General features: G+C 34.3%; 1 protein-coding gene across 2 annotated transcripts in view; it reads right to left on the bottom strand.

Annotated features, from left to right (window-relative positions):
• Positions 1–1,256: 1,256 nt before the first annotated feature.
• Positions 1,257–22,197, bottom strand: part of LOC144976690 (krev interaction trapped protein 1-like) — a 34,314-nt gene continuing 13,373 nt past the window's right edge. For both annotated transcript variants that reach the window (XM_078921045.1, XM_078921037.1), the window contains exons 9-19: positions 19,953–20,106; positions 18,666–18,779; positions 17,577–17,681; positions 16,435–16,498; positions 15,940–16,094; positions 13,880–14,037; positions 13,210–13,330; positions 12,327–12,419; positions 8,895–8,969; positions 7,517–7,585; positions 1,257–6,169 (exon numbers count right to left, since the gene is read on the bottom strand). In XM_078921045.1, the coding sequence (XP_078777171.1) occupies positions 6,026–6,169; positions 7,517–7,585; positions 8,895–8,969; positions 12,327–12,419; positions 13,210–13,330; positions 13,880–14,037; positions 15,940–16,094; positions 16,435–16,498; positions 17,577–17,681; positions 18,666–18,779; positions 19,953–20,106 (1,252 nt within the window). In that variant the 3' untranslated portion in view covers positions 1,257–6,025. The remainder of the gene's footprint in view (positions 6,170–7,516; positions 7,586–8,894; positions 8,970–12,326; positions 12,420–13,209; positions 13,331–13,879; positions 14,038–15,939; positions 16,095–16,434; positions 16,499–17,576; positions 17,682–18,665; positions 18,780–19,952; positions 20,107–22,197) is intronic.

The following is a 22,197-nucleotide window of genomic DNA, read 5'->3' as shown; positions in this document are numbered from 1 at the left end:
GTCTACCTCGACTGGAGATCGAACCTCAGACCTTCTGATTACCGGTCATACGTGCTACCATTATACCACAGAGGCTCCTGATAGTTGGGACAATTTTAATACCTATATTCTTCACAAGATTTTAAGCTGTGAACCCTCACTTGCATGAAACAACACATACATTGAACACGAGAGGACTAATCGAAAACAACTCAACTACTAGGCTTCACTGAAAATTCTTGACGCATATATTGAATAATTCCGATTGTATTGAACTCACAGGTATAAACTATACATCAAACTGTGAGCAATTTATTCCTTTATTATGTCACCAAATTTTGTTAAGCTTCTATTTCTTGATTTTAATTTATCTTTTCTTTTGAAGGACCCCCTATTCTAACTTTTCGGTCGAAGAAATCACACCAAAAATTAATGCAATAAACAGAGTACTGCAGAGAAATGTGCACCCGTAAACATTCATAAACGACTGAGACGGGTTTATGGTGACTCGTGTGTTGGTATTTGAACAGTTCAGAGGTGGGACAACTTCTTTACTGGTACTGATGCTGTCTCCACCACTAGTACAGTAATGAGCAGACTCGCAGTGGTCTCCACAAACTGCATCGAGCGAAGCAAATCAAGAACAAATTGACAAACTTAAACGAGCCAATTGCCGTATAAAACAATGACATTTTGCAAAGGTATGGAATAGTATTAGGGAAGTGTTGTGTATATCGTTCATCCTGGGTTATAGAAAAGTATGTGTCTGTTGGATATTGATAATGCTTACACAAACGCATGATAACATTCAAAGAGGAAGGTTTCTTGAAGTCGTAGAACACTCCCTCTTACAGTCTTACAGTTCTGATTTAGCTTCAAGTGATTTTTTCCTCAAGGGGGCAAATTTTGGCAGTAATGGCGAGGTGCAGGCGAAGGTGACTCAGGTGGTGCAATAACTGGTGCATCGTTTAAGCTTTGTGTCATGGGAATGGTGACTATGCTGAAATTTTAAACGACAAAAGGAAAGAGCATATACTAAGCTTTGTCATGATGCCTTTGTTACTTTCGTATCTATTACAGTTTTGAAAATACAAGAGTGGTGTCAAAACTTTTCAGTAATAATAATAATAATACTATTGATTAATAGAAAAATAATAAAAATGTTTCCAAATAAATTAAAAATAAATATCTATGTAATAAAAAAATCAAAGAAAGAAAAACTGAGTGTAAAATTGAAAAATAATAAAATTATGAAATGACAGAAATAAAATATCACATTTGACAATGAGTGATTTAATGAACCAAATATTTGATAACAATAATCCACCAAATTTTGATTAAGCGACAAAAAAAGTGAATACATGTGAATTTCAAGGTCCTCGTCTAATCGTAACAAATACGTCTCAGTCTGACATTTATTTCAACAATTTTATTGGAACTTTTCCCCGTTCTCTGCCATGAAATATCATATAAACAGTGCAAATGGGCAGGAACACCTAACTGAAACTTGCCACTACACAGACAGCCACACTAACGAAAAGTGCACTCAACATGTGTACTTAGTATGAATTGTTTTGCAGTCTGTGTCATTAGGTACCACAATAGACCGTAATAGACATCATTTTTGTGGCAGAAAAAAACCCTATATATTTTGCGTCACAGGTCAAGAAAATGACTGTACCTCAGGCATCAAAAAACATACAGAGCTAAATTTGATATGGTCTTAAAGAGGAAGGGTTCAGCTTTATTCCTTTTCCACTTCAACAATGAAAAAGGTAGAAAAATGCCGTTTTACAAATTTACAGCAGAAAACAAAAAAAATCGACATATTATTGAATCGAGTCTGTCTAAAAGACAAACATTTTATCTCTATTTGTACCAAATTGTTTTAATGAGGGTTGTTTGAGACAATTTACGATGGAAAAATCATACTCCATAAAAGGAATAATATATATTACTGCAACCTCTCCGCTAAGGATCCCAGAGAGGGCCAAGGCAAAACCAAGCAATATAATTTCCAAACAAGTCCATAAAGCAGCAAGTAAAAACATGATGTCTTGGGATAATATGAGTTTCTTAAGAGCTTGATTTATTATCTTATGCTGCTGGTTCGAACATTGTGCTTATCATTCATGATTTCATGTTGAATATTGAGAAGGCAATATTGACTTTACCAAAAAAGTTAACTCACTCAATCCCAGAGATTCTTGCTACTTTTCAAAATTGGAAAAATTGCATTAAAAATGAGCATGTACATAGATAGTTTTATTCAACTATGATTAGCATGCAGAAACTAAAAACATTAGCTTTGATACTACGTCTATAATTTGTCTCAGAAAAATGTAATAAATAGATAGGCATGGGGTAAAAGTAACCCGGGTAAACTATAGATATAGTCGGTGTTAGGGTTGAGTGAGTTAAGATGATTTATGAAATCAGAAGATCAGGTTTCCTATATCGCGTGATATTATTCTTCTATCTGCATCATTTCACAAGATAATCTTTTATGCATTTTGCTCGAAATTATAGCTTTCCCCCCCCCCCCCCCCCGATTTGCATATTTCCTGATATTCATTTCTTTATTTTGTAAAGACCATTAGAAGAAAATGTCTGTCCCTGGATTACTCTCTACCCGTTGAAGTGAATTACATGTCATTTTGCATGAACATTATGTTCATTTAGTATATATAGAATATGCTATTTCATCATGCTGGAGGCCATAACATTTACTTTTGTGAGTGTTTTGGGGGAAATTCAACAGACTGTAGATTTTGGAATAAAATTGTGTCTGGTTCACATCTTATCTTTTGTTTATCTAGTCACTGTGCTTTAAAAAAGTGTTTCACAAGTATGATAAATCTTTTTGGTGTTTAGTTACATGACGCCAAAGTTGGAACAATTTCTTACATCAACCGGCCTCAGAGTCAAAGAAGTGGTTAATGTTTTGTGTGAACAATCGGAGGTACATTGTTTTGTTAAAAGTGTTGACATCACTTTGGGTGTCTCTAGTTACTGCCTAATATATCAGAACAGACAAAGTGTCTATAAATTCACAAATATACAAATATGACATTACTGTGGTTTCATTGCTCAATTAGCTTGATCAGATGAACAATATGTAAACTAAATTTGCTCATGTTGTACAACAATAACTAAAATTTAATTAACAGCCTATTGAATATAATGCATGACATTGAAGAATTTGTTTACAAAGATGTTACGCAGAGCTGAAAAAAACACCAAAAAAAAAAAAAACAGGGTAACTTGTTTTTAAAAAATAAAAATAAAAGAACGACAATTTAAAGAAAAGAAAATGGATGAATCAATTATCATTGGTAGAACAGCTCTTTTGAAGTCAACACTTCCTGGCCAGTCCATTTCATAGCTTTACATTGAGAGAGATTGCCTTGACATGACAGCAGGGACTTAGTACTCCAAGGCTTATGGGACAACTGAAATCTTTGTCTCCCCAGCAAATCAGGATGATTTTGGCAGTGACAGACATTTCCCAATTTGAGAAATCCCACTGTATTTGGATAAATCAAGATGACCCTCCCCTCTCTAAGTCTCAAACCAGAGACTTCTTTACCTCGTGTTTGAGACTCTCTGAAAGCATGGAGTCATCCTTATCTCAGACCTGCCAACCTTCCCAGGATGAAAAGTGTATTCCATGACCCTAAAAAGTGTATTTTTAGCAAAAAAAAGTGTATTTTGCCCGCACACGTGGAAAAAAAAGTGCGCACTATACAAAAATTTATATAAAAGCTAACATCAATTCCAAATCAAAATAAACTCTGATCTTCATCATTCAAGAAATCTCTAGTGATTACAAAATTATCGATTTATCGAGAAACTAAAATTTAATGGCCATTTAAAATTATCATAAGGCTCAGAAATTGCAATATCAAAGGAAATTGCTTTCGAAACACTCAAAGAAATGACCAAAAGACCCCAAACATGTAGGTAGTATGATGCTAGTGTCAGTGGAAGAAGTGGTGGTTGTTGTAGTGATGGTGCTCTAGTGGTAGTGGTGATGATGATGAAGCTGTGGTGGCAGTGGTGGTAGAAGTGATGTGGTGGTGGTTGTGGCCGTGACAATGCTGTGATGGCAGTTGTAGAAGTGGTGATGCCATGATGTTGATGGTAAGAGATGCTGATGTACCAAATGAAGTTGTGATGGTGATATCTGCTAGCCCAGTATATCAAGTTTTGAGATAAAATATCTGGGAGAATGGTCTTCAATTCAATAGATGACAATTTGCAACAGTAGCAAGATATTTTCCATATATGTTATCAAATGACATCTCTCTCTCTCTCTCTCTTTTTTTTTGAGCATTCACTACTACTACTCCTCCTCCTACTACTACTATTACTTCTATATACTACTAATACTATACTTTGGTCAAATGATAGGAAATTCTCAAAGTATGTAATATGCAGAGACAAGTTAAATACTTCTAAAATAGTTCTAAAATATTCATTTTGAACCAAATACCGTTCCTAAAGCTGCCCACTTTGTAATTCAAGACTCGTACAAAATAATAAAGAAAAAAAAAAAGATCATGATAAATTTTATAAATCAAAATAGAGTAATTTAGTTATTAAAAAGGGAAATAACCCATTAAGTTGAAAACCGGCATCATATAAGCAACTGAAATGATAACTATAGTATTAAATGTGATGCATCATTCATTCAGAAACACAGTCAATAGTTGGTGTACGACAAGTGTGTATCAATGCATCAAATTTATCATCAACATCATTCACATCACATATCTTTTAAAAATCGTATTAAATCCACGAAAATCGTATCCGCGTATTCGGGTCCAAAAATCGTACTAAAATACGATTACTCGTACTGGTTGGGAGGTCTGTTATCTATTGATAATGGTCAAAATGAGAATAGGCATTTTGTAAGTGTTTGACAGATTGGATCTTTTCGATGAGACAAGTTTAGATCTAACGAGAACAGTTGATTCAAGTAAAAAAACAAAAAAAACAACTCTTTTTAGGTCTGCTTTCCTCTAATTAGGAACAGTGCCTTGCATCAACATGGTGGTGGAAAATATGAAAAGAATTTACTCTCAGTCCTGCTGGCCTTCTTGCATTTGTAATTGATTGTAAAATGGGAAGAACTAAAATAAAAATAGAAATACTGCAGGAAAACAGAATGAATGAATTAATATTTATGAAGGAATATTCGTATACAAAGTCATGTTTCGACTATTTGTTGACTATGCTGATGAAGCTTGAGACTTCACATAAGATTCCTGATTGATTATAGGCTGCCTGTAAATAAATATTTGTTAAGCCAAAAATATCCTTTGTCATGCATACTTACTATCGGCAATTATAAATTAACATTTTTTTGGCAAAACAAGTACAGGGAACAAACTAGCATCTTAGTCAAAGTGAGTATAATAAATGATAGCATAAATTTTAAAATTGTAAGGTTAACCATTTTCAAAAATCTTTAAATTTAAAATGCAATGATATAAGTCACTTCGAGTTTGAGAGAAATAAAAAAATAGCAATGTAAAACGCTTATAAAAACCATCAAATCACAGTCACAACCTTTTCATAAGGCCCCAAATAACGAAATTGTATAGATAAAGTTGTACATGTGGTATTATACACATATATATATCTATATATATATATACATATCTTAAGTAGAACACAACTGAAAGCCCATCCACATATAAAGAAACACTATATTTCAGCTTCTCACTGGTTAAAGAAAATGGTAGAATACCACATCATTTCAAACCATATAAAGTCATTTTGTCCCCAAACAAATTTGTAATCATATATGTAAAGGGAAAACACCGTAGTTAAGACATATCACTCTAAATTACTCCTCTTAATCCGTAAGTCTGTTTCAAGTGAAAGCAGAATGCGCCGTGAACTGATATACAGATTTGTCTCAATAGAACTCCTTTGGTTTGATTTCTGTGTTCAGAAGCTTTTATCACTGACAAAAAAAAGGCCTTTAAAATGTCAAATATATTTATATGTCGTTGAAAGTCAGTCCATTTTAGGGTGGTCATCTTAACACCTGCTCTTCATGTTTGTGGCTGAGTTGTTGCATCAGGTGGTCAATGAGTCCTGCCTGACGTGTTCGTATCTCAATGATTCCGCGTGTGGATGGGATGCGTTGGTTGCGACTCTCTGGTTTAATAATTTTAACCTGAAATAAAAACAAAGAATTTTGACTTTGGAAAGATATGAATTAAAATCACCTTACAGTTAATCGTTATGGACCTGAGGCTTTCATTTTTAAGTAGAGTCATTATGAGTCATGTAATGTGCAAGCTGATTCTAATGTCTGTGAAATTAAATACTCCATTTCCCAAAGCATTTTAAATAAATATGTGCTTTGGTTTGTTTATGGAAAAAAAAACCCATCATAATATATAAGTACCTACAACATAAAAATATCCCATGAATAAACTGTCCAAAGTTTCAGTTCACACAGTATTTTTCAAGTAATAATGAAAATTGGATGTAAATAGTGCAACCTGATAACCTTATGCTTAACAAAAAAATAGTTATATAACTTGATTTATGTACCTTTATGTACCATTACCATTACTTAGACTAATAAGTTTAATGACACTTGTGACATTATAGAGGTCAGTTTATTTTCAAGAAGAGAAAGATGATACTCATCAGTTACTTCTTGAAAGAGTCATTATAGATGAACTAAGTTTTCAAGACATGAAAGAGATTTAGGCTTTTAACAAGCTAAGATGCGTACCAGAGTTATTTTCGTGCAATATAAAGCTATGGATTGCACCATCTGTACCCAGATACATACTCTCTCTCTCTTAGCCTACAGAACACTACTGCAGCTATGTGGTCTTACACTTGTCTACAGACCAGACGCTACTGCGTTCGAGTCACCTAACAGGCATCACATCTCATCCTAAACGTGAAGTGCTGCAGTTGGCTAGGGACCCTTGTAAAAGGCTTTGAGCATGCTTAGTGGATATTGAGCTTTATAAATGCTCACCTTTATTTTTGGATTTATTGATTATTTTTTAAAACAGTTTAGAGTATACAGAGGTGGGCAGCACTGCTGGTTATAGGACCAATTAGAACCAATATCCCAATTAAACAGAGTATACAGAGGTGGGCAGCACTGCTGGTTATAAGACCAAATAGAACCAATCTCCCAATTAAACATGTTGCCCCCCCCCCCCCCCCAACACAATACTATCAGGACCCATTATATCTGCAACTTTTAATTTGTGACACATGATTTAAAAAAAACAAACAAAACAAAACAGGAAGAGTGATTAACAGCAATCATTAAAAAAAAAAAAAAAATTGACTGGTCATCACATCCCCTCTTTACATTTAATGGAATATTATGAGCTAAAGTGAACAAAACCATATTGAATGAAACTTTTGAAAACATTCATAGAAACATCTTCTTACTCCCTCCCCCCCCCTCTCCCTCACCTCCCCTTTCATTATTTTCGTCAACCCAAGGCACCTGCTTTGCCCTGTATGGTATATTAAATTTACTTGCCTCAAGTAAAGACTTTTCCAGGATATGTTTCCAAGTAATTTCTCTATATTCCAGGGACTGAACCATTTGCTGAAATAAAGAGAAGTATGACAATTATGGGAATGGCATTTGTCCTGGTAAATGCTTAAGTATTTCAAACACGTTGCCAGTGCTACATATAAGAAATATTAAAAATAATCAATATATATATATATGTTTTGTTTTTTTGTTTTTGTAATGTGTTTGTTAATCACTTCACTCTTATTAGCCTGTCCTGTACAAATTTATTGCGGAGTAGCTTGTGATGGGTTAAATGACAAACGGTTATGCACTTTAATATATATATATATATATTAAAGTGCATAACCGTTTGTCATTTAACCCATCACAAGCTACTCCGCAATAAATTTGTACAGGACAGGCTAATAAGAGTGAAGTGATTAACAAACACATTACAAAAACAAAAAAACAAAACAACAAATATAAAAAACAAAACAAAGAAGCAAAAAAACCCCAAAACAAACAAACAAAAAATAAAAATCAACAACAGAAAAACATAAACGTTCCTTTCTATTGTCTTAAAACTGCAATTAAAATAAAATACTATGGCTAATCTTTCTATGGAATTGATTGAAAAAAGAAGTTGAGCAGTTTATAACTGACAAACTGTTGCCCAAAACAGGTTGGATAAGGTATCCAATCACTCAAGTACAACCAACTTTCTGGATTTTTTCCCCCCATACTATAATACTTATTCATGAATCTTTTGGAGAAACAAATGAGAAATAAAAAGAACATCATACTTGTTAACTTAATGAATGTTTTTGTCTTGTTTCTGAGGGTTTTACAGCGCTTGTAACACATTTAGGTCATATCAGCGCCAGCAAAAAAAAAAAAAGAAAATGGGAAATTAAAAAGTTCTAGAATTATAATTAAAGCACCCAAGAAAAAGTATGACACTGAGGAATTAGTTTAAATAGCGAACCGATGTAGATACCAACAGCACACTATCAGTGTTCTTAGTTTGAGATCACCTACATGTCTCATCCAGACACAGGCACAGGCCCTCACTATGAGAAACACATTCAAACGTTTACAAATCATAGATATGTAAAACAAACAATACAGTGCATAACAGAGAGATGATTTATAAGATAAAAAATACCATCTCCCAAAACTATATATTTGACCATTTCCCTCCCAGCCAGAGTATCAGGCCAGGGCCAGGACAAAACCAAGAAACCTCATTCCATGACAAAACAGACAGCATGTTGGAAAACAGATATAGAGGAATAGAAGACAGTAAGTGCCTCCCTGGGAGTTCAGGAACCCCACCCAGTTAATTAATGTCATGAGGAATAAAGATTAATACGGAAAAAAAAGAGAACTGGGGTTTTACCTTTGACTGAATGTTGATGATATGAATTCCAATCTCGTTGACACCAACGTAACATTGAGTGTGAGACGTTGAAGACTAAAAATGTAAAAAAAAAAGTTTATGATAAGAAATATTATCATGGCTTGAATGATGGCAAAATAATATTTTTAAAAACTGAAACTAATATTGAGTGAAAAGGGGAGTTGAGAAACAACTATGCAGAAAAGAAGAATTTGATTTCTGTGTTTGAATTAATAAATCATTAAAAAAGATTCAACCCTTCAAAAATGTTTGAATTGTTTGTTTGTTTGTTTGTTGCTTTAGGTCTCTTCCAACACAATTGAGGTTATATGAGAGACCGCTGAAACAAAAAAACAAGCAATCTAACAAAAATAGTACAAATGTAAATCAAAATCATAACCTAAAGATATCATAAGCTAAATTATAAATAACCAAGAACAAACAGGCAGAAGATTTACAGAAAAAAAAATATCCCCTGTCAAAAATACAATCACAAACCAAAGAAGCAGGATAGGCTAGTAAAGAGAAGAAGAAACGACATCACTATCAGATCGTACACCCATGAGAACATCATAGGTATATGATTCAATGTTTGAAAAAGATCATGGCGATCTCAAATGGCAAATTATCACAAATTTATGCATTGCTAACATAATATGAAAAATTTCATATGTTCTTATAAAAGTATTATTTCACGACCACTTTATGGGAGTCTCATCATTTGCTCATTGTACTTGATACAGTAATGTTGAAGAAGTTTAACTGATAATTTACCACATCCCTCGCCTATAAAGTATACCTGATCGCCCACCATTGCCCACTTCACAGATGGTGATGGTAACACCTAAATAATTCCCATTTTCACCATGTATTTGGACTCACTTCACTGTGGAACTCTTTATAATGCGAAGTTAAAGGAAATACCTTTACTTTCCTTTTTAACAGAAATCGATACCTTGATTCACTTCAAAGCAGCAATTTTTCGAAAAAAAATGGCTTTCAATTTTCTGAAAAATCTCATATAAAGAACTGACCCCATTGAATTAGACTCCCCAGTTGACAAAGAAGGAGGGAATGGTAATGAAAGTGACATTGAATATGATCACGATGATGACATTCCTTCTCAAAACAATTTGATTGATGATTTATCAGACAGTATTGACAGCGAAAGCAAAAGTAGAGAGAGAGAGAGGTCACAATTCAAATGTTTGTTTGTTTGTTTGTTTTGTTTTTAAGAGTTTTACGGCGCTTGCAACACATTAAGGTCACATCAGCGCCAGTAAAAAGGAAGAAAATAGGATAGTAAAAAGTTCTAGAATTACAATTAAAGCACAAAAGAAAAGGTAAGACAAAGGGGAATTGGTTCAAATAAGGAACAGATGTAGATTCCAAGAGCACATTGTCAAAGTACTTTGAGATCACCTAAAAGTCTCATCCAAACACAAGTACAGGTCCCAACTAAGAGGAATACACTCAAATGTTTACCAATCATATAATATAATATGTAAACTAAAAATAATACAATGCATAACAGAGAGATGATTTACAAGAAAAAAAATATCATCTCCCAAAACTATAATTATACATTCGACTATATCCCTCCCAGCCAAGGAACTCCGGCAAGGATCAGGACAAAACTAAGTAATCTCATTCCAAGACAATCACAGGAAACAATTGGAAAACGGGTAGGGGGGGATAGAAGACACAGCATGTACCTCCCTGCCCACTATGGGAGGTCAGGAGCCCCACCCAGACGATTCAAATGAATCAAGTGGGCGTCAACTTTTGACCATGTCACCATAGAACCATTCACATCTTCTGATGATCCAAATGCTCTTTATTTAAATTTGGTCTATGAAAGTGATCCCATAGACTTCTTAAACCTTTCTATTCCTGAGGCTTTGATTGTTGAAATGGCTGATCAAACAAACATTTATGCCACTCAACAAAATGCAGCCAACTTCCGCCCTGTTACCCCCCGACGACATCAAAACATTTCTGTACATCAACATGATGTTTGGAGTTCATAAACTACCATCTTTTATATTTTATTGGTCAAATGACTCTCCTCTGAGGGTTCCTCAGGCTGCTGATGTGATGCAAGATGGAGATATCAAAGTATTTCACAGTATTTTCTTCTCGCCAACAGCAATGGTGCTCCTACTACCCAACTGGAAGGAAAAGTCACAAATGGTGGAGATGGTACTTCTGGTATTTGGTGGAAGTTTCAGTTTTGAATGCATACATATCTACAGAAGCATGCCTCATCCTGAAGGCACCAAATCACTCACCCACTTTAAGTTTCACCATTCTGTTGCCTGGAGTATGATGAATGGTTCTTTAAAAAACATTATTGCTGGAAAAGACCCCTGTTGTTGTTGGATTGGCCACACAGGATTGTCCTACCCACCGCTGTGTTCTCTTTCCAGATTGCAAAAAAGTGCTATTAGTGCGTGCCAAAAATGTCAGCACAGAAAAAAATTTGCGTCCAGAAGCTGTTTTTGGCTGTCCGCTGTGTAACACACATCTCTGTGATGAATTGTGCTTTAATCAGTTTCATGAATAATTTAATTAACATGGTGAAAATTACAAAAATATGTCGACTTTTCTGTTTCAGAGACTGAATTTCTGGATTTATAATTTTTTTCCCACCCATGTAGCATCCTGGATGCCTCAAATTGTATTTGATATCAAACTTTCATCTTTTCCCTTTCATTTGCAACAAATATGGAATAAATCAGACAACTTTTGTGAAATGAATTTTTTATTGAAGTCAGGCATGAAATCATCCAGGGTTATGCCCTTTACCTTGATAATTTACACATGTATTTTCCCTAAACTCCTGGTAAATTAGGGGTTAAGAACCTCTGATACAAGAATTAATTGCTTTAAAGAAAAAAAATGAAGTGAGTAGAGCAACAGTTGATTAATATCAATCAATATTATCATCCCCTTTGGTATGTCAACTAAACAAAAGAAAAAAAGTAGAGAAAAATACATGAACACTTTAGTCAACAAATCATTACAAATGAACATACAACATGATATTTAAAGAAGCATGGCACATATCTCATTAAAGATACACATGCAAACTGATGTTGAGAGAGTACTGTATCAAAGAGAACACGTTCTCGTTTCTAAACTCAGGATAGGGCACTGTTGACTGAAACAGAACATGTACTCAAAAGTTGGCAGTGGAGATACTGCCATCTGCTCTTGCCAAAATGACAATGAAACTGTGTCTCATGTGCTTCAGATGTGCCCGCTTTATGCTAAGGATAAAACAAATGTTGGCTTTAAGACTTGATATCACTACAAAAGAATGGTAATGCCTATGACCTTTGAAGGACAGTAGAATTCATTACCAGTATCGATATTTAGCTTTAATCTACTTCAGGGAAATAAGAAGAAGAGAAAATGACCACAACTTACTTTGCGTAGCTGGGACATGATATTTCCAGTGAAAAATGCAGAGCCGTAAGCTGATAACTTTTGACAGGATCCAAGAAACTGGGATTTCAGTTGCTTGAAAAGAAAAAGAAATTTTAATATTATATTCATTATATGACAACAGTGATCTTATTAAGAAAATTTAGCATTATTTCAATGAAATAATAATAATTACAGTAGAAGTCTGATTCAACCCGGACCTTGTTGAAAGTAACCTTGGTCTGACAACAAAGGATAACTAATGAATCACTATAATTTGATTTATGATTTAGTTACCTCCCACACGTGACAGTCATGTGAATCTCTGGGTTTGTTTCCTTTTTTTTTTTTCGGAGGAGGGAGGGGGAGGATATAACCAAAGTTTTCATAAATTAATAAATTAGACTATCCACTCACTTTATTATTTTCATCCTCTCATCCCTCCAAAAAAAACCTCAGAAATAACTATTTCTCACACACACACAATACAAACAGTACCTGCTGCTCCAAGCTGTGCTTTGTATGTCACTCACGTCAATCAATCAACTCCTTCTTGTCTTACACCAGTGAGAAATTTTAGTATGGTAGAGTAGCATCCAGCTACCATGAACACATACACTCATTTTTTTTTAATGTAACGAATTAATTGCTTCATGTAAACAAAATTTGGATTAATTCTATGGCTTCATGACTTAAAACAAAAATTAGAATTAGAAAAAAAAACAACAAAAAACAGGGTAAAATAAATTGAATCAAAAGAAAGGAGAAAATAAAAATCACAACCACCTCCATGATTAGAATTATCATTACCACCATCAACGACCATTATCATCATCATCATCCCCATAACCATCAAAATGACATTTACCACCATCACCATCCTTACCTGTTTTGTCATATCCTTGAAATTCCCATACTCCTTCCCAATCTTGTTTACCCAGTGACTAGAATCCTTCATCCTCAACATTGCTGATGGGATCAGTTCTTTCAACTTGCTGTTACTCAGACTAGAAATAAAATAAATCAATAATCAAAATAAAATACAAAATTCTTTTTACTTTTATCCCATAGGAGATATCTTTAATTAGAGACTACCTCAATTAAATAACAAAAAAACTCAAAAACTGAGATAACCCACGCACTGGCTGTAGTACTGTTGTACAAAGTGAGCTATATATAGGAACCAAGTTTCTTGCTGAAGGAAAAATGAGATGCCAAAAGTGGTGCTAAACTTTTGGTCCTCTGGGCAGCAAAAATTCTTTTTTAAATTACACGCTTGAACAAGGCATCAGAAAATGATGTTGCCAAGGCATTTCACATATGTCTGATGTCAACAAAAATCACCTGTAAGCAAGTAATTAAATTGGGGGTTAATAATCTAGACAATATAAACAAAATAAAATGAAAGTGATTGATGTGGATCTGGAGCTCCAGAATCTCCCAGGTCACAGTACAATGCCAAAACCACTCGACCACCTCACAATACAGTTCCTAATACACTTTGGTAATTGGCCACTGGTTTACAAGACAGAGAGTAATAAATCTGCAAAACTCACTTAGATAGCACAGACTTTATATTGGATGTCCCTTGATTCTGTAACGTGAAGATAATAGTAGCAAAGGTAACATCTTTCACATCACAAGGGTACAATCCACTGATGTAGTTGTGGTAGGCTTCGTGGAACAAGAGGTCTAGAGCTTTTGGATGCTGCAGCTGGGAATGAGATGGAATACACGAATGAGGTTTATAAAGCAAGTTTGAACAAAAAAAAAAGAATGACGAATTCCAATATGTAAAACATGTATTGGCAGGGAAAATGTCCTGGATGAAAAAGTAAAAGCAAATATTACTGTGGAATGTATAAAAGTAGTCCTACAGAGCCATCAGGCCCATGAAACCGGAGTTTATCCCGGTTTCTATAGTGTGAAACAGACAATAGCAATTGCTAGCTACCCTTTGGACAGGAGACTAGTATCTCGTAAAGTATGCTCCACCACATCTAATATACCCAGCTTCCCAATCATTGCTGGGTGGATAGAGGGTCAGAAAAAAAATCTTGACTGCACCCAGGATCAATCTCGGTCCCTTTGCTTGTGAAGCGAGTGCTCTACTAACTGAGCGATCAATACCCTCATGGAACATATAAGTATTGAACAAAAGTGAGTATCAAAGCTTCAAAAAGAACAAACTATGTAACATGGAACACACTGGACTCAGCCAATAAAACTAAAAACGATACATAAAGCAGAGGGTAGAGATCTGCTTGCCTATGCAAAGATGAGGAATGGAGATAATATGAATGTTTTTTTTTGCTCTTTTTAAAAACTGTTACATTACTTTTTGCTCAATACTTTTGGGTAAACAATTTGATTTTACCAAGGTAATATGTTCTTTTTGTTGCCTTGGCAAAGATAAACTTTGAAATCCATTAGAGCGAGCTAGACGATAATCTTAGGTTCTGAACAAGAAGAGACTCCTATGTCATTCTCTGGACCTTATTTTGTTCTCTCAATAAAACAAACTACTAAACCTACTAACATGAAACCTGAATGTGAAGGTGACTTTCAAAACGTCCTAAGTCACATCCTGATAAAAAATGAGTTTACAATCTCAAGCTGTCTTTTGGACTCCATAGAATCACCAGAGAAAATTTTGAGTTTCAAAACACTCAGGGTATTGTTTTATGAGGCGCACAAGACAAATATGTTCCTGTTCAAGTCTATAAATAGATGACAAAACCAAATCTCTGCTAAAAAGAAAGAAAGAAAGAAAGAAAGAAAGAAGAGAGAGAAAAGTAAGCTATTTAAGCTTTTAAAAAAATGAAAGTGACATTTGGAAAGGGCAATATATTTGGGATGTCTACATTTTTGGGCTTTTTTTTTTTTCTAGCATCATAATATTCTTCAGTATCCAATGCCCATTATAATTGTTAGAAATGGATGATGATGGCAATAATGATGTTATGCAGGGGTGGGGGGGAGAAAAGAAAGTAGTTTTTAAAATGTTAGCTTATCCCATTCAGCACACCATTATGGATAAGTTTACAGGGATCAATTTGCTTGAAAGACAGAAGGGCTAAGTCAGCTTGTTTGAAAGAGATGCTATTTACCCACCACCTTAAACTTAGACGTTGAAACCAGCTAAAGAGTCAAATGCCTGTAGGCGAATATTACTATAACCTAAATACTGACAAATTTTCACCCATGACTATCATTGAGTTGAACAACGGTGGTAAAATAAGTTTTTAAAAATCTCTATATTTCAAGATAATTTTCATAAGTTGTCTAAATCATCATATAATATGAGCATTTAATCCGGTGAAAATTATATCTAAAACAAAGTGGATAAAGCTCTGGAGGGAATTATCAATTACTACTGACTATTTTATAATTAACTCTTTCACTTCAAAAAGACTACACAATCATTAACATAATTTTGAAAAAATAGGCTATTTAAGCTTTAAAAAAATGAAAGTGACATTTGGAAAAGGCAATATATTTGGGATATCTACGTTTTTTTGGGGTTTTTAAAAATTCATTCATTAATATCCAACACATTTCTGAATCAATGACTTAGTTTACGACGATAGTAAAAACTATTTCATTAATGTGTTACCTTTTTCTCCTTCTCCACGCTCACTTTAACATTTTTCCTCCAAGTCAGGGTTGGTTCCTCTTCTGATGGATTTGCTTCAGTCAACATATTCACACAACGTTTCTGCCAAATCCTCAACTCTTTGACAACCTCATGTTCCAGTTTTAACTGAAGCTCTGTCAGTCAAAAACAGAAAGAGAAGTGAAAAATATGAATAAAATAAAACAAGTTTTACAAAATGCTATCATAACTTTGAGTACATCACAAGTTTTTTTTTTTTGAGCAATAAAAATAAAAACAGCATTCAATGTCATTAAATTTGATATACAAAATGAACAACAACGAAAAAAATTTAAAAAGAGCCCAAGCTGAGCAGTTTTTACCTTAAATCTGATTATATTAGAAAATATAAAAATCGTAGAAAATCAAAATGTGATATAATTTTTTTTTTTTTTTCAAAAAATCTATATTTTTACCTCTGAAATTAAATCAGTTCAATAGAAACAAAAAACATACCAAGACTTTTAGAACAGATCCATAGAGTAAAAACATCTGTGTAACTCTTAGGCAGATTGAATTCCTATTCACAATTGGAAAAAAAAGACAATAAAGTGCATGTTTATATTAAGCATTCCACAATGAACCAAAACACTTCATTATGCTTCATTTATTTCCAAGCATCAATTTTTCATTCCATATATAGTACAAAAAGCCTGTTAGACACCTTATTTTTTTTTTGTAGTAGCTCTCTACAATATCTGTCACTGTTTATAGTCATGGATTTAATTCACATCAGAGTCAAGTGGATTTATGTATGTAAGGTGCTTTCTTCTGGAAACAAAGTCAGGGCAAGAGTTTTGCAATCAGTGTGAACCATCCAGGCAAAAATAGACAATCCAGGACAGAGGAAATAGGCCACAATAAACAAATACGATTGTCACAGCTGTTTTATTGTCTTAAGTGTAAACTTTAAAACCTCTGTCTACAATGCGCTAAGACCATTAAGTTGAAAGAATTTCTTATCTGTTTCAAACTTCCTTATATTAGCACACAACAAGAAGATGAATAGAGTTTTGATAATAAGATATTTGTCCAAGTTACATCCTTTAAACCATGTGTCTCCCATTGTAAATTTGGATAAAATTCTGACCGTATGAAATAAAATATGCTCATCAATGCAAGTCGTAAAAATGACTACAAATTAAGATTGAAAAAAAACAACCTAAAAGCAGTCAGCATTTAACTCGATCAAGACCAAGATCAATGAGTTAAGAAACATCAACATTTTAACAACTTGAAATGTAAAAATGTGATAAAAAAAAAAAAAGGGGGAAATCTGAAATACTCCGGAGATCTAGAACCCATAATAATCTTTATCTACTTATGTATAAGTATCAATTTCAAACTATAAACTTTTAGTTTTTCTAGATGCCATAAATTTATTGCTTAAGGTTCAGATAAAAATAATGCAGAATAGAAAAAGAGAAGGAAAAATTAATGAATAAAACACGAAAAACAAATACCAAAGAACCCCCCCCCCCCCCCCCCCACAAAAAAAAAAAAAAAACAAAAAAAACAACAACAACAAACAAAACAAAAACAAAAAGACAACCCTCTACATTATCAATAAAGAAATTATTACCCATTACTTCACATACCTTCATCATCTGCTGGTTGAGCTGTTCGACTGTTGTCTTGAAACCTGATGTCAATTGTAATGTCTTGCTGCTGTTGTCCATCAAAAACACCTCGATGATTAGACTCTATAGAGAGACAAACAATGGAATGAGGCATGTCAACATTGTTCTTTCTCTTCCCTCGAGTGGTCTTTTATTGGAAAGAGAAAATGCCACACAATTAATCCCTTATATTTCTAATTTAGCTCTTTCAGCGCTGAGGCTATATTCGCTTTTCTGTCACAAAATGGCTGACACCTGATTGAGGCAGCATGAGAATGACAAGATAAGACAAAGAATGACAAGATAAGACAAAGTGACTTTCAAATTCGTGCAAAATCCTGATTAAAATATCCCCCCAAGGGCCAATTGAATGTTCTGATGAAAGAAATGATACCATTAATTCAATTCATAGTACTTTTGTAGAAAGTAGGATTGGATTATATTATTGTTTTTGTCTTTCAAAACCTTCCGCACTGTGCGGCCATTGGCCAGTAGAACAGGATTCTGCTGCGGCCACACAGTGTAGCCAAAGGCACTGAAAGAGTTAATATAAAATGAAAAAAAAAAAACAAATAAAATTTTAAAAGATGAATATATTCTCAATAGGGGTTTGAAAAAAGATCATCACTAAAATTCTCTTCTACCCTCTCCGTTTCCATTTATTGCTTTGTCCAATGAATATCTATTTTTACCACTTTTAAACAAAAAGGTATTTGCTGCAACATAGTTCATACAGTCCGGATAAATTTGTAACCATTAAAAAGTAAAATAAAAAAAATTAAAACTTTTTCATGCTCACATCAACGACTAACTGAGCAAATCTCTTCAATATTTATTAATATTGTGACTGAACAATTTAAAACACACAAAATTTAAAAAATTAGTTAAAAAATAGGTAGCACTCTATTGCCAACAAAGTGCCCCCTACCAGGGAAATTAAAGAATGGAAAAAAAAAGGTCATATATAGAGGCATATTCATAACTCAAATTTAATTTGGTAAAAAATTAAAGAATTCCCAAAACAAAAAATGCCTTATATTCTGCACTAAAATAATAATATAAACATACTGGCCTAGAGGAAGCTTCTCTTAGTTGTTGCTCTACTTGTTCATGGCGACTTGTTTTATCTGATACAGATAGACATATTTCAATTGGACGCTTCCCTTCTTTGTCCCTTAGGCTCTGTTGAATTAGTAAAACATTCCGGAGATAATTAATACTTCCAATTATCAAAAAAAAAAAAAAGGTAAAATAAATAAAAAATAGCTCCACTCTTCACATTTCAAATAAGGAGATGGTAGATCCAGAAAAATATTAATCCTCATTGTTGAATTAGGAGAGTTCAGATTATGTTCATAGTATGTGCTTTCTACACTGAATTTATATTCCTACATACATAAAATGTGTTATCCCCAAAAGAAAAAATAAAGGTTTTTCAAAGGTACATCATTTATATTTACTACATTAGATCTCTTTTACTAAAATGTCATTTTTTTAAAGATTAAAAGGACTAATATGAAACTCTATGACAGAAACTTGGCTTTGACTATTTAAAAAAAGTGATAAAGAATGAAAATAAATGTGTTTTGAAAAACGATGGGGTAAACCACTTGTCCCTAATATTGTCAAAATATATCCATATATTACAATGTCATGACAAATTAGAGAAGGTTGAGACTTGACGACTTCATGTTGTATTATCTATCAAAAGTTACAGAAAACTGAAATAAATATGTGGCGCATGGTTCTGAGGAACAACTTTTTTTTTCATCTCAACTTGTTTGCTTGAAATCTTTAATAATTGATAGCTTTAGTGAATAAGGAATTAATTTCTCTTCAAGAAAATTAACGACTTTTGGAGAAAATTTCTTCACATTCTCTTTTAAATCATTTTTTTCACGACCTGGAAGATTTTAAGTTTGCTCTTACAGGGGAAAGATAGAAAGATAGAAGTGTGTTTGTATGTGTGTGGAAAAAAAAAAGGGGGAGGGGGGGGGGGGGGGGCGAGATCTACAGATGAATTAGAGATTATCAAATTAACAAAACAAAGAATTTTTTTTTTAAATTGAATTTCGTAAAAAAAAAAAAAGGATAACAATTGTTCAATTGGAACTTAAGCACCTAAACTCTGTCAGTATACAGATCTTCATGTACCACGTTAGGTTCTTTTCCTCTATTTTAAAAAAACAATAATCTTAGCTGCTTTTGATATTTTAAAAGCCAACTTAAAACAAATTTGAACTCTTCATTCATTGTCTTTTAAAGAATCTTTTCTTTATGATACAGAGTTAAGGAGAGTTCTTATCAATATTTGTTTCCAATGACTAATTGACACAAACAAACGTTTCCACTCACTGTATTAATATCAGGACGTCTTAATAAGCATTGTGCTAGCTGAGGCAGACCTTTGTGAGCAGCGATATGTAGTGGCGTTGTCATTTTCCCATCACATAAATTGGGAGAGCAACCAGCAGCAAGCAATGTCTCAACAACAGGAACATTCCCATACCTGAAAATGTGGGTAAATCCTTTTATATGAGCGGTTCAATTTTATTACAGCCTGGTCTAAAATCTTACTCTTTACACAACTCCCTCCCCCCACCAGTAATTGAGTGATTTTTGTCATTGTTCTTTATTAAAACAAAAAGGTGTGTAACTATAAACAGATGAATCATATGATAAAAAGAGCTTTTAGAGAAAACGATCTCACCATTATATTATAGGTTCAAAGTTATATTCAGTTCAAGGAATTTACCCAATGGAAACCGTACGGTGCTCTTATTGGCTAACCAACCAGCGGCCTCGATGAGAAAAATATCTGCCATTGAGACATTGGCTGGGAATCGCGTTACTATAGTAAACAAGCGCCGATCGGCCGTTCATGAAATCTAAGAAAATAACTTCCTGATCGCTCGTTTAACTCAAAATTATTCAAAACGATGTCTCTAAAATGATATAAATGTGACTTCTTAAGGTTTTCTTCACGGTCAAAACCACACAACATTCTATTAATGATTACGTCCGAGGCAAAAAGGAATATTGACAGGTCGACCGAGAGTTGAACTCGTGAGACGACAAACATCAATGCGAAGTGTAGCGAGAGTCAAGCTATTGTTTGTCTTGTCCTATTCTATATAGAGAAAAGGATAAATAGTATAGCCTCGTGTGTGAGTGGTTGCGTGTCATAGTCATGTTTTTAAACTGTTTCTGTTGTTTATGTGTGTAGTGATGACTCTCTCACACTCAATTTCAATGCCGAAAGAGGATTTCCCGCACACAAGAAAGGGGAATTGGGTGGTATTTGGCATACATATTGTATAGTATCTAGTTCTAAATAGATAACTGATTAGAATTATATTATGATATATAAACACAATGCCAAATACAATTCCGAAGTTTCCTTATTTCAAATGACGTAAAGCTCCAAAACCTAATGGTAGTGATTGTAGTACTGGTGTTAGTGAGGTGATGCTTTGGTGGTGGTTGTAGTTGTAGTAGTAATAGTGATGATGATGTGGTGGTGGTGATGATTGTAGTTGTAGTAGTAGTGGTAGTGATGATGATGTGGTGGTGGTTGTAGTAGTAGTAGTAGTGGTAATGGTAATGATATGGTGGTGGTGGTGGTTGTAGTAGTAGTGGTCGTGATGATGATGTGGTGGTGGTGTTTGTAGTAGTAGTGGTAATGACGCGGCTATGTGGTCTAGTAGTATGACACTCGCTTTCGAATCGGAAGGTCCTGGGTTCGAGCCTCGCGCTCGGCGCATAGTTGAGTCCTTGGAAAAGGCTCTTTACTCACATTCTCTCACCGTACTCAGGTGTAAAATGAGTACCTGGCCGTTAACAGAGTTGTCTTTGTCCGAAAAATTGTAATATCGCCTAACAGGCGTCATGTCCCGTCCTACATGTTAAATGTTGACCAGGGACCCCTTGTAAAGCGCTTTGAGCACATTTAGTAGATATTGCACTATATAAAGCTCAATTAAAAAAAAAATAAATATTTCAATGATGATGATATGGTGGTGGTGGTTGCAGTAGTAGTAGTGGTAGTGATGATAATGTGGTGGTGGTTGTAGTTGTAGCAGTAGTGATAGTGATGATGATGTGGTGGTGGTTGTAGTAGTAGTGGTAGTGATGATGATGTGGTTGTGGTGGTTGTAGTAGTAGTTGTAACAGTGATGATATGGTGGTAGTGGTGGTTGCAGTAGTAGTGGTAGTGATGACGATGTGGTTGTAGTAGTAGTGGTAATGGTAATGATATGGTGGTGGTTGTAGTAGTAGTGGTCGTGATGACGATGTGGTTGTGGTAGTAGTGGTAGTGATGATGATGTGCTGGTGGTGGTGTAGTAGTAGTGGTAGTGATAATGATGTGGGGCTGGTGGTTGTAGTAGTAGTGTTAGTGATGATATTGTGGTGGTGGTTGTAGTAGTAGAGGTAGTGATGATAATGTGGTGGTGGTTGTTGCAGTTGTAGTGGTCGTGATGATGATGTGGTGGGTGGTTGTAATAGTGGTGGTAGTGATAGTGAAGTAGTAGTGGTAGTGTTGATGATGGAGTGGTGGTGGTCGTAGTGGTGATGATGATGTGGTGGTGGTGTAGTGGTA

This window comes from Berghia stephanieae, chromosome 1 (assembly GCF_034508935.2).
Source record: "Berghia stephanieae isolate SIO BIC M18660-M18661 chromosome 1, UCSD_Bste_1.3, whole genome shotgun sequence".
Taxonomy (NCBI): Eukaryota; Metazoa; Mollusca; class Gastropoda; order Nudibranchia; family Aeolidiidae; genus Berghia; species Berghia stephanieae.
Note: the sequence above shows the minus strand (reverse complement) of the source record. Positions and strands in the feature narration are given on the sequence as shown.